Here is a 13,852-nt window from a genome sequence, read left to right on the forward strand (position 1 = left end):
CTCTTAAATCCCCCACACTTATTATGGATCTGAGGGAGTAGTTAATATCTGCAAAGAAATATAGGAGCATTTTTTTGGATAAGAAGAAATATAGGAGCATTCTGGAAGCTACATATGTAGATCGATATATCTTCATTTTTCCTATATTTTTATTCCTCAAGAAAAACGTTTTCCTATAATTTTTTATAATCTGTGATCTCTGCTCAACGGATCTTGTTGCAATCAGAATCAGTATTTTACAGCTGGGGAATCAGCAGGAGGATGTGGACATGTGGTGGTTTCAGACTTCTCAGCGAGCAACGCTTATTCCACTCAGCTGATGTTTGCATTCTCGGCCTGAATGTATGCGACGGGTCGAGATCCACGACGTGTACGCCCGCCGAATTTCCACCGCAATGGCGCAAATCTGGAGGTAGTATGAATGACACCGTGTGAGAGATGCATCCAAGCCGATACGGCGCTACGATACTGAACTGTTGTACTATACATACGCACGCACGTAAGATCACGCCGAGACATTTACGCCATGCCTTGGAATTCCAGCGACAAGGACACCGGCCGTATACGTAGCATGTGCATCCAGAAGGAACTTGAGCTCGGTTTGGCCTTGGATTTTGGATATATATACATACAGGGCGATCGATCGGTTGCAAACGTTGACCCGTACGTCCCCATCGATCGGAGAAGAAAATGACGCGCGTGCGGGTTTCAAGTAAGAAAATTTCAACAGCATCAGTACTCGGTAGCTTATTCAACAGGCACCAGTATTGCAGCTTCTCCCACATGCATCGAACAATCCAAATGCACGTTTATTTACCCACTTTATAGGACTTTATTGCAATCCAAATACACGAATGCATTGCCACAACGTACATTATTGCCAGGATCATATCACATGCCAGCTTTTATTTAGCATCAGTACTTACTCGTCGACGGTATATATATGACTAGCCATTACACGAGCTAGTTATCACCACAGTCGACGAACTCGTAGTTCACATTAAGGTTGCCCCTCTGGTACCCCATCCCATCCGTATCGATCTTGGTGAACACCGTGTCCCAGTCCAGGTCCAGCCCGCCGTTGCTGCACTGGTCCACGATCCTCGCCACGACGTTGGCGCCGGTGCCCGTGTTGGTGACGCGGATGCAGCGGCCGCAGGAGTCCCGCCCGCGTGGCCCCGCGGGGCCACAGAAGGCCGTCCAGCCGTGCCTCGACCGCCACGACAGCGGCTTGCTGGCGTCCCACGTGGCGCAGTAGGCGCTCACCGCGGGGGACCCCAGGTCCCAGTTGTTCTGCGCCGGCCGGTAGTAGTGGTACGTGGCGCGCACGTTGGTCGCCGACTGCGCTGACGTGGCTGCCACCGCGAAGGCGTACACGAGCGCTGCCAGTAGCGCCAGCCGTGCTCCTCCTCCGGCCATCGTGGCGGGCTGAGTTTCTCGGCAGAAGTTCAGTGGAAATTGAAGAAGTGGCTGCCGGCGGCAGGATTTGTGTGTGTGTATTTGGGATGGGAATTGCTTGTCGCCGGGGGCGTTATATAGAGGTGTGGAGGGGATGGGAGGCGGCGCTACGTACACGAGTACGACGGTGGCCGCGGTGGACTTTTCTTTGTCTTGCTCTGTGGAATTGTGTATATCTTTCTATGGATTTTTCCACGGCTGGAATCCGCCGCATGTGCTCGAAGCGTCCACGCAGATTTATTTGTACACCAGAGAAAATGTCCAGTGAAAATGAGCCGGAAAACCAACATTAATGCCGTGGAAGCCATGCAAGTGTATGTTTCAAGAATTTCTCAAAATTGCAGGGGCATAACTTATATGGATGACAATGGGTACCCGATACCCGCATATCCGACGGTTATTTACCTGTTTAAGATACGGGTATGGTAAGAAAAAATATACGTGGATATGTAAATGGTAAAATCCTATAGCCAACGAGTTTGCCGGGTACGGTACGGTATTGGAGTACCCGAACCCATCTACCCGTGTACATGCATATAGCCTAGTACAAGAGGCCCATTAAATCATGCCTAAGGCCCAACCCGACATTTTTCGTATATAACATGGCCCATTAAATCTTGCGTAAGGCCCAACCCAACCTATCCCAGTACAAGAGGTGTTCCAGCGGGTCGAGTAAAAATACCCGCGGCTAACTCGTACCTGTTGCGGGTGGCGGGTATGGTAAAATTTCATACCCGATCACAAGTACGGGTACTAGTAGCGGTTGAGGATTGGATCGTGGTTGAGCTGTATCCGTACCGAACCAGACGAGTGCCATTCCGAGGCATAACATTATTGGGGGGAGCTAATGATGTACAAACATATGAAGCATGTAAAAATGCAAGATCGGATTCTATTTCACACATTCGGCAGGTGTGAGAAAATAGAAAAGGGGACATGAATAATTATTGACGAAAGACAAAACAACAATATTTACGTTGAGTTGGTCTTTTTTCCAGCTTTCATGTGCAACTGATTATTTTTCGAGGAATCGCTTAGGATAAAATCCGCACCTTAATATCATTACTCAAAACATAGAGTATACATTGGTTCCCGGGTCGCGGGGAGAGATATTTACCAACTCGTAAGGTGGTAAGGCCATAACTATGTGTTCTTTTTGGGCAGAAGCTACTTCCATATTCTTTTTCAGCGGTATCTGCTTGTGTATTCTTTTTCGGGTTTTCATATCCATTTCCTCTTTCCGCTAATAAAAGATATGGGAACGAATGTGACAGCACTCGGTTATACGCATTTTAGTCATGTTTGTGTTGGTGCTTCTTCGCACATGCGGTCTTTTTAATCAATGAAAGACATAGCCTCGAGCCCTTGAGCGAGCACCACAGAATCATGCTTCGAATTCAACTTTTCGATAGATAATCGATCTGTTGAATAAGAAGAGGCCAAAATAACTTGAATGTGCATGTTCAAAATTTTAGTAATAGCAATGTGTCATTTATCACCCAAATATCCACAGTTTCAGAAATTTTGAGGCCATTTCGGAAACTTCATTTATTTAGTCAAATTTTGAACCCTACAGCTGTCCATCTACTAGAAGATGTTCTGTACAGTGAGAAAGTGCAGGACTGGGCCTCGGTCAGTTTTGTCAAGCTAAAGTCTAGTCGTGTGCAGCGCAAATTAATCAGGAAGAGGAGCACGTCATGCATGCATGGCTTGTCATTCCTTCCAGGAGGCAGATTAGTTCCAGAAAGTCACTGTACTAGAGTGGAATACAATCATACAACTCTTTTGACCCGGCTATCCATTCGAGGAGTTGAGGGAAAATGTTGCACGTACATATGCGGCCTGATTATAAATTTATCGTTCATGCATGCAAATGAGATCTGTTGATCTGTTCCCGGACGTGGAATTCCAGGGTAAGTTGGTTACAGAACGTGGAAGAACGGCTTAGCTTGGTCTGAGCAGCATGGAAATATTGACCCAGCCAGCCAGCCACCCAGTTCTTACATTTTTTTTCTTAAGCTGGAAAATAGGTTGGGAGGAAGCGTTGATGCTGCCGAATTTTTCTAACGTTTCAAAGTGTTCGCAGCTGAATTTGCTAATTGTCTACATGAAATTCATCACCCTTGCTCACATGCATATAGCAGATGCGTGCGTGCATGCATGTGATCCATTCTTGCTGGTTCGGTTTGCTTCTCCAGAGCCATTGTTGCTGGCGTCTTGGTTCTAGTGCAAGGAAGACTAGAGGCACATTTACGAGGTTTCTTATGGTACTATTCCATGAGCATCAGCAGTATACGGAGTACCACGCAACAAGGGCAAAATTGTACACAGGAATATATAATAATCCCCATCTGACCAGGGCGACTGGGCGAGTTTTAGTAAACCCCCACTGTATGTCTGTATTCATCGCCGGAGACCACCATCTCGCCTTTGGGCACAGGCCCACCTGCGATTTGCAGGATAAAGGTACCAAAAAAACTCTTTTCAAGCATGATAAGCGGTGGTGAAACGCATATGACTCTTTTCGCACCTCTGAATTAGAGACAAGGAAAGAGAGTGAACACCACTCTGGATCACATGACACAACACATAAATATGCTATAGCTGACCTAAAATAATATTTTACTTGTACTTAATTATACTAAGTCCTATAATATCCGAGTTGGTGGCTCCGTTCGCTCCACCATGACTATTCCTCAGATTGCTAACAAATATTCGTAATTTGCATCAATTCTATACGGTATATTGGTATCACTTCTGATTCAATACATTTTTCCTTCTCTTACGAAAAACACAGGACGATCCAAATCACTCCGTACACCTTCATAAAAAAGGGCACGACGTGCATTAAACAATATTTTCTTCTCTCCTTTCCATGTGGCTCCAAACATCACTTGGTGTTTTCGACTTTGCTGGAGACTGCACCGTTGGATCGTCATGAATTTTCACGAGATAGTAGTAGACACAATTCCATCGAAGGGGTCAGCAACAAAATTGGATGTTCGTGCTGTCCTGCACAGACGCGAGAAATCCAAACAGCTCTTAGTGTTTTGAAGTTTTCCGGATATTCCATTGTTGGATCACGATGAAATTTCAAATTGTATTAGTACACAAAATTCCGCATAATCCCACCGAAGGGATCTGGGAAACCATTTTTGAGGCATCGAGAAACATGAGAACAAGTAAGATGTTTGTGCTGTCCCGCACGGTCGCGAGGAATCCAAACAACACTCGGTGTTTTGAAGGTTTCCGAAGATTCCACCGTTGGATCGCAATGAAATTTCACATTGTGGTATTAGACAAATTCTGCACAATCCCTCCAAAGGAATCGTTGAAACATTGATCGAATCAGCGGGAAACATGTGGAGATCGTGCTATCACACGGCTGCAAGAAATACGAACAAGACTCGGTCGTATTTTGGTATTGGCAGGAGGTTTCATCGTTGGATCGCAATGAAATTTCACAATGTCGTAGAAGACATAATTACGAACAATCTCACCAGTGAGATCATCGAAACAGTTGTTGAGGCAGCGGACACCTTGCAAGAGGGAAACGAGGCGGGAGGAAGAAAAGAGTAGGCGATTGGAGAGCAAGAGGAAGAAAGAAGAAAAACATGAAAAGACCATCCTATCCTTCTGAGTTTTGGGAGGGGGGTATATTGAATCAAGCCTCGATTGATATATGTATCATGATATTTAATTTTGATTAAAAATATTTTTGGCGGTGTATCCGGTGAAAACTCTCATTCGGTGCAAACTGAGCAAACTTAATAAAAATCATGTTTAAAAGTTTCAAAAAAATTCTACAAAAATATCATATGTTGGGAGTGTGATGTTCTACACACCTGCAAAATTTCAAGTTCAAAGTCAAAATCACAATGAATAGTGTCAAACATTGAAAGATCACTATTCATGCAGAATTTGTTTTTTCCGCTGCTACCAAACGCCATTGAGTTTGGACTTGAAATTTTACACATATATAAAAAATCACTTTTCTAACATATGTAATTTCTTTGAGATTTTTTTGAATTTTTTTCGATGGAGTTTCCACAGTTTGCACCGTAGAGTTGTTTTTCACCGGATATTTCGCCAATATTTTTGATCTCTCAAATGTCATGAAAGTTTGTTTTGGCTCCTTAACTCTAGAAACATGGAATCTTAGCCTTTCAACTATCAGTACCACATAAATTGCATCCCTCATCCGAACTTAAGTGGTTTCATATATGGCTGGTGTGACAAGTTTTTACAAAAAACTTGCCATGGTGACCAAATATTTAGCATTGGCCAATGCCATCAGATGCCTAGTCAGCTCAATACTAAAAAAGACCTACGAAAAATATGAAAGATGATTCACCCCCATGCGCGAGAAGTGAAATAGAATGGACGTTAGCTACAAAACTTCTTAAGTTAGGGTGAGAACGTAAACTATAGACATTATTTATAGTTGGAGGACTATGTTTTTCTCTGATTTAGTCGAGGGACCAAAACTAGACTTTCGTGGCAGTTCAAGGATGGGATTTTTTTTTTCTGTTTGATATTTTTAATTGTAGTTGATCGAACACATATGTTGAGAGATAATTGTTATATGGCGACGTACCCAATGCAAACCACCGTATAGTGCCAATTTGTAAACTATTCACATAGACCACCATCAGATCTAAAACATGCACAAAACACCCACTTAAACACATTTTTCACATAACCTCCGTATTTATCCCATGCTTGATAACACTCCTTGATTTGGCACCTTTGATTTACAGCACATATGCACGTTTTAGATCTAGTACGGTCCACAGGAATAGTTTGTATGTTCGCGGTGAATGAAGGGTTGCACACTTACACTGATACGTCATCTTGTTACATATATAGCACAAAATTGTGAAACATATGGACACAAGAATTTAAACATACAATACATATCTTCAAGACTTCAATTGTATATATAGCAACATAGTACATGCTATAGTATTTAGCTGGTACAAAGAAATGTACCAAGTTTTGTAGTCGTATAAGATTCTAAACATGTGATGACCGGAGTGTCGAGTCACTCGGGTGTGAATGGATGTCTCCTGGACTTATTATCAAGTCTGTGCTGTATCTTCAACAGCTGTGCACTGCACGCATCACTTATTTATTTTTGGCACGGAGGACCAAAAATCCATCTCGGCTAGCTGCGGGCCGGTTGTCAGTCCTGGCAGCCGACGAACTGGTAGTCGACAACAAGGTGCCCGTTGCCGAGGCCGTGTCCATCAGTGTCGATCTGCCGGAACACGGCGATGTCAAGATCAAGGCCGCCATTGTCGCACTGGTCCACGACCCTGGCCGTGGTCCGCGCCCCCGTGGCCGAGTTCGTCACCTGGAGGCACCTCCCGCAGGCGGCCTCGCCGTGGGCCCCGGCGGGCCCGCAGAACGCCGTCCAGCCGTACCTCTGCCGCCACGCCAGCGGCATGTCGGCGTCCCACGTCGCGCAGTAGACGCCCGCCGTGCGCAGGTCCCAGTTGATCTTCTCCGGGTTGTACAGGTTGTACGTCGCCGCCACGCCGCTCGCCTTCTGCGCCGCCGCGCCGGCGCCGGAGAAGACAACGACCGCGAGAACTAGCACTGCCAATGGGATCCTTGTATTTGCCATCACGGTTGTCTCTTGCCAAACTACTTAACTGGCGCCTAATTGGCTGATTAGATGCTGCTAAATGCTAACACAGTGCCTAAGTAGTAGTAGTAGTGTTCTTTTCGGTGTTTGATTGGCCCATATTTATAGATGCTGATGCCAATAGTGTAGCTTCAAGCGAGCAAGGGGTTGCAATCATCGCCTTAATTAACCTCGTCAAATTTAATCTGAATAATAATTAATAAGCAATTGGAAGTATAGTTTATCTGATGAGACCTATGCCTTAATTGGATATCCAAATTGAAATTTTTAGCTTGTCGCATGCCGAATGAGATTTATTCATAGAAGTACTATCCGTAACGTTGCATCAGCCCTGTCATCATGAGTGTAATTTTGACAATGATACATGCATGCTGCTAATCTTTTGTTTTGGTTGTTTGTGAGACGTGCGGTTGATTCCAAGTTGCTCACTGTGGACAATGGCATTTCAAAGATTTATTTGATGCAGTTATGTGATGAGTATATATGTATAATTTTTGTTTTTTTGCTTGTCTCTTAAGATAAGAGAGGTGTTGTTACATGTAAGTTGTTCATTGGATCGATAATGGTATCGAAGATTTCATGCAGTAAATTCTATGTACTCATTATTGACAGCTACTTCTCTATTTCCTTAATCTGCATCAGTTAATTAGCATTTCCTATTCATTTGGCTCTCAAATGAACCGGTAGGTATTTGTCTATTTGCACCAACTGGTAAGCAGTGAAAGCTGCACATGTGTTTTTCTCTTTATGTTCTTGTTAACATCGGATCAATCTATCGGATGTCTTTACCACAACTAACAATAATGAACTAATTAACTAAATAACAAATATTTCAATATGATTTCGCAATGTTAAGGTTGTAGTTTTATTTTAGTTTTTTTTCCAAACAATTTTACTCTAGTTTTTATATTATTGTCTGTGAAGTTTTCAATCATGGCCTCGGGATGCCACAACATCTATCCAATTAAGAATTGTGTTATCAAGAATGTGGTGCGGTTCTTGGCAGTTTCGACCGTGTAAATGAGCCACATTGTACCAATCCCACTTGAGTAATGCATCATCGATTGTAGTGACGAGGGGTTTCATTGGAACACATTACCAATGATCAATGATGTTAACTCTCCTAATGCATCGATCGTCAGTTCTATTCACTTTTCTATTCAGATATGGTCATTTAGTATCTCCTTAGTACAGTATATAGCCCGTAATAGCCTTCTAAACTCTAATTAGAGCATTAGTTGTGTACTGTTGTCCCTTTATTCGGCACTATCAGCCTTTATGTAAACTCTAATTAAACTTTTTTAGCATGCCGTACGTCTAGCTCCCCCAAATAAGATGCAGATATATCATTACTTCTCATAATGTTGCATCTATGTTGCGGTGAGTGTAATTTTGTGGGGTGAAAGTGTTGGTACATGTGGCGTAGTTTAGTAAATATGACAACACTGTGTCTAAATGATACTCCCTCTGTTCCTAATTAATTGGCACCGAAAATTTAGCATAAAACCCTTGCTATTTCCTGAAATCCACGTGCTACCAAAACTTTTACAAAAAAAACATGTAGTTTTTCAAAATCAACGCGCAATCCACGTTCAATTGAAGATGTGTATTGTAGGTTGATTTCGTAACTTAATAGGGATTTTTTTGCAAAATGTCTGGCGCCACATAAATCAGGAACGGATGGAGTATTGTTTTAACCAGCGGAAAGTTAAAAAGGAATGAAGGCTATCCAGCTTGCTACTCGATCATGTGGTGTCCACTTCATGAAACGGTAATGCATGATTATCTGGATACGTACCGTACAACCAGTTGGAGATAGTAGCGGTAGTTATGCACTCCGTTTGGTTGGCTTAATGGTTCTAAATAATTGTAATAAATATATGATAACACGTAACATTCTAACCGATGTCTACGTGCACGATTTATGCAGAAACCGGAGGGATTTCCTCAAAACAAGAAGAAGAAATTTCAGTTTAAATTTTATCTTTGGAAAAAAGATGTGACCTGTAGTTCATGTTCCGGAGTTCATGTACTGCATGTGCAAGGAAGCCACACGCACACACCGAGATGCCCCGAAGATAGCAACAATCTGCACAACATAATTGGGCCAATGCTTCGGGAGAGAACAAGGTTGGGCCGTCAAAGCATTCTGACCACGCGCCACGGGCCGGTGAGTGAGAGGGCACGGGGGACGGTTCGCCGAGTAGCGGCCTGTTTCTACAATGAGCCAATTGGGCCGCCCAAGGTTACGCGCAGAAAACAGATCAAGGTGCGACCTCGGCACTGGAAGTAAAAAGCACTTGCAAGTAATTGGAACACTGCTCACATCGATCACACAAGCAGCAGCTTCAGAAAGACACCATCCGCTGCACTTCATTTTAGCTAGCTGTGTGTAAATGTGACAGTTTTTTATGGTACTACTACTACTACATAATATAGTCGAGGTAAAAAGGGAGTATATGAGTACTAGTGTCGAAAATTCGAAATGCCTTAACATGGTAACGGGAGGTTCAGAAAGAGATCGAAGATTAAGCCAAGGCAAGAACATGACTGAACATCAGAGCATGGATCACACTATCCATAACAGAAGGTATAGTCTAGAGAACGTACAACCGTATGATGCTTACTACTCTCTCCGTTCCTAAATACTTGTCGTGGTTTTAGTGCAAAACGACAAGTATTTAGCAACGGAGGGAGTAACATTCTTAGCAACCGAGCAATTAATATAAAAAATTATTTCATCTAAACACAAGGTACAGACCGTAGTATCTTCAAAACATTGGAGAGCAGACAGCGGGTACGTGCAAAAAGATCGTCGATGAGCACTGGGCAGAGCAGAGCTCGCATCGATCACATAAGCAGCAGCAGTAGTTTCAGAAAGACAATGTCAAGATGCAGCGCTGCTGGCCATGGAAGAAGCATCTCCTCATATGGATACCTCACGTCTCTGAACGCCTCTGCTCGCATTGCTGAAATGCTTCACTGCACTGACAGAATCACTCCTTGTTCTTATATATATAGCTGCAGAGAGTTCCAGACTTTCAGTGAGTGCTTGTCTGGCAGGCAAGGATCGGCAGAAGGAAGAAACTGAACTGAAGATGGAGAAGACATCATCATGTGATCGGTGAGAACAGTGCAACAATCATCAGTGGGAAAGATATGATGAGCAGTTGTGTGCTTCATAATCTTGCAGTAAGGGGACAGCTAAAGATGCAAAAGCAAATTGAAATGCATGTCAAGAAGAGGAAGAATGGAACATGGCAGCACATGGGAAAAGGAAGTTGGGAGAGAGGAAGCCAAAGAATGACCAGAACTGGACACTGCAGAAGGTTTGGGTAGGAAAGTGAGGAGCTGTAGGGCTAGTTTGTGAATCATGTGCCAGATTCTCATATCTGTGGACACAAGTGAAATCGATCTCATGGTTGTTTCTCAAAACAAAAGGAAATAAAAATTTATGGAGTGATGGTAGCAAGAGTATTAAGCATGCATCTTGCTTAAAACTTGTTTCTGAAAGATCATCTCGATAGTCACAGCATGACAGCAGCTCCGGCGATCTGGTTCTTTCCTTGCGAGAAAAGGTCCAGTCATTTTAGGCCCATAATCGTTAGGCCCTTTGGGCCGGCCTATGCTATACCACGGCCTTTTCCTCAAAGAAAAAAAGAACACCACGTACGGCCAGTTTGCCGAGTATTCCTGGCCAACAACTAATGTTGGTGTCCTCTCCAAATCCATCTGACCTAATCACCTGATACGGAAATTCATCCGATGACAGCTCTATGTATCGGTGATAAAGTTGAGAGCAACTCCGTCCTAAAATAATTAAATCAACAAACTATGCAGATGTTTTGCCCGTATTAATAGTGACACTTCCCTCGGAGGATAAGTATCGCTACCAACCAATTCGATCACACGGAAAGTTGATCAAAATGGTCAGCCTTTCGTTCCCCGTATTCGCTCAACTGTCTAGTTAACCTACCGTGTAGTGCATTCTGTAACCTGTTTTGGGAACCAATTCTGGCTCATCAGCTCTCCTGCGTGTTAATTATGGAGTTATTACTGGTGGGATCGATAGCGAAGGAGAGAGCCGGCGAAGGGAGGTGTTAGCGTTGTGGTGTGTTATTTGTATCAGGAATCAGCTGCTTCATTCGTGTCCGAGTATTTATGTTAATTTGGAATAGTTCGTCTTGATTAATATGCAAAAACAAAGTATAATAAGGAGATAACCAAAAGAGATTGTCGGACGCTAGCTTAACCAAAGCCTGCCCACTTCCTGCGCTAATTAATCTCTCCTGCGTGCACTCCCCGGAAAACAAAATTTTGCGTGCACGTAGACTCGTGCGTGCGTATATAAATACGCTTGCCACGCGGACACGTGTCCTGATCGCATACGCACTTGGAAAAGGTTCACTCATCAGTCAGCGCAAGCAGTTACTCCAAATTGCAGTTGGGAAGGCCGCAGCTAGCGATATCGATCGAGAAGGAAGGAAGAAGCGACGTAGACCAGCTCGCCACTCTCAGCCTCGCCTAGCCGCCCGCCCTATGCTTTGATTGGTTCCCAGTTTTGACTCTGGAACGAAGAACTTGGGATTTGAAAACTCGGGTACAGTACAGGTGGTTCGCCGCGCTGGTGCTGCAGCAGCAAGGGATTTGAAAAGCAGAGTGCTCGCATGCAGGTGCGGCAAAACTTGGGTGTACGTACCGTAGCCAAATGGACCTTTTCTTCTGTTCTCTGCTAGGTGTAGTACTCCAGCTAACTAGATTTGTCGGGTGATCTACGCACAACGGCACAAGTGTATACTAATCTTGACTCCTAAGAATGTTGTTTGGTTGGGTAGATCATCTAATCTAGTTTAGCTTAACAGTACGTATATTATTAGCCACGCCTCTAGCAGCTAGTACGGAGTATATTCGATATCTAATTAAGCTTTGTTAGCAACGCGTGCGTACGTGCACTTGTTTTTTTAAACACGGTACAAACGCAACGCAGACGCTCACAACATGCACGTACACTCACCCCTATGAATGCACATATGCACATCCCTATGAGAACCTATGAAAGACCGAGCGGCAAATCTTGAGAGATTGACGAAGTCATCGCAGGCGCCTCGCTGTTGACGGGTACGTCACCTACCATTGAAAAAATACTGCCGGTTAAATCCTGAAATAATCATGTAAATGTGACATCTGGGTGGGCTGGTTCCACCACAAGGAACCAGACTACCTGAGCAGACGGCACACGCTGAGAATTTTCTTGACTGGTTGCTTCCAGTGCGGCCGCCGGATTTCGATGTTGTGTGGTGGTATGCGGCCCCGATAAAACCCACCCCCTTCATCACACTTGTAGGCATGGATTGGTGGTTTTGGGTTATGTGATCGATGTATTTAATTATATTGTCAGGCTTGTTAAAATAAATAAAATTTGGCTGTGTGCATATTTTGATGCAGAGGCTAGGGGCTTCAACTGTAGGATTTTTGTGTCCTGCAACTTTATTATTTATTGAATTGCTAATACTCGGTTGCCTCATATATGGAATCACGTGATCATGCTTATATGATGCATGGAATATATATACTTGTTGGAAGGTAATTAAATGCACTTATGTGTTTTAAGGAAGCTGGCGATTATCAATGGAATACAATATATCTTGTATGAATATTGGAAAGACTGACCGGGTACGTTGATAGTCGGAAGGAGGTAGGTCATTAATTGGATTACAGCCCTAACGTCGACTTACATGATTAGTGGAATTTAAACATGATCATGGCGCATTGCTAACAAGTGCGTGTTCCAGTGACCCACAACTAGAGTCCCTAACAGATGAAGTATATTGTGGTTGATAGTTTAATCTGGAATCTATCCAAAAGCTAGTTTAAATCTGATGATTTAAAACTAGAACTCTTATCTGTATATGCAGTATAAGAAAGTCCTTATCTCCTGTCCTCAGATTGTGAAATTATGTGCGACACCGCTGAAAAGCACAGAGGAATAGGTGTAGACCACCTGAAATTTCCAACATCAACCTCTTTTTCGAAAAGGAAAAAAAGTTCACGCGTACGTACGTGCACTTGTTGTTCGCCGGACGATCATCCCGTGCATGCCAGTATGCCGTGTTAACGATCGGTTTCCCCTCTCGACCGAGGCAGCCGGAGACTGTTGGTGTCAACGCTGGGTCCAGCCTAGCTAATTCCCTTGTCGAAAAAGGAGAAGATCTAGGACGTAGACTCGTTAGGGAGTCAGGGAGGCCCCACGGCCCCGTACGTCTCTGTACGTGCGTGCGTACACGTCTCGATCTCGTTTGCTCGGAGGGCGGCCGCGTCGACGACGCCGGAAAGGCCCCGGCTTGAATGCGGTTGGTTGCCACGTTATTGTCTCCGGGGACTATACTTTAGCTAGTACTATCTCGCTGCTGACCGGATACAGTAGAATGCTGATCCCTGGTATTATTGGTAGCTCGTCGAGTGGTACTCAAAATTATCTTCTTCCTTTTTGGAACTTTCCAGCGAAAACCGTCTATTTTCGTATCGTGTCTTCGTGTGCCTGCTGTGCTCTGGATCCAACCGTCAAACAGAAAGAAAGCAACCCAAGTAGGAGTACGTACCAACAAGCGCCGTCGACCACAGACAGCATAGGTCCGGACTCCGGGCGGTCCGGAAGCCAGTCCCGTCATATGAAAGCATTGTTTTTTCTTTGTTGCAGAGGTCAGTCCCGTCATATAAAGCTGCTGCTTAATTTGCGTCATGTCT

At 44.0% G+C, this 13,852-nt stretch overlaps 2 protein-coding genes across 2 annotated transcripts; both read right to left on the minus strand.

Moving 5' to 3' along the window:
* Positions 1 to 783: 783 nt before the first annotated feature.
* Positions 784 to 1,533, minus strand: LOC100823201 (barwin). The gene has a single exon (XM_003577357.3). It carries the CDS (start codon positions 1,417 to 1,419, stop codon positions 964 to 966), a length of 456 nt encoding a protein of 151 aa, XP_003577405.1. The 5' UTR covers positions 1,420 to 1,533; the 3' UTR covers positions 784 to 963.
* Positions 1,534 to 6,300: 4,767 nt separating this feature from the next.
* On the minus strand, positions 6,301 to 7,187 carry LOC100823510 (pathogenesis-related protein PR-4). Its single transcript, XM_003577358.3, has one exon. It carries the CDS (start codon positions 7,085 to 7,087, stop codon positions 6,644 to 6,646), a length of 444 nt encoding a protein of 147 aa, XP_003577406.1. The 5' UTR covers positions 7,088 to 7,187; the 3' UTR covers positions 6,301 to 6,643.
* Between the last annotated feature and the right edge of the window lie 6,665 nt (positions 7,188 to 13,852).

This window comes from Brachypodium distachyon, chromosome 4 (assembly GCF_000005505.3).
Source record: "Brachypodium distachyon strain Bd21 chromosome 4, Brachypodium_distachyon_v3.0, whole genome shotgun sequence".
Taxonomy (NCBI): Eukaryota; Viridiplantae; Streptophyta; class Magnoliopsida; order Poales; family Poaceae; genus Brachypodium; species Brachypodium distachyon.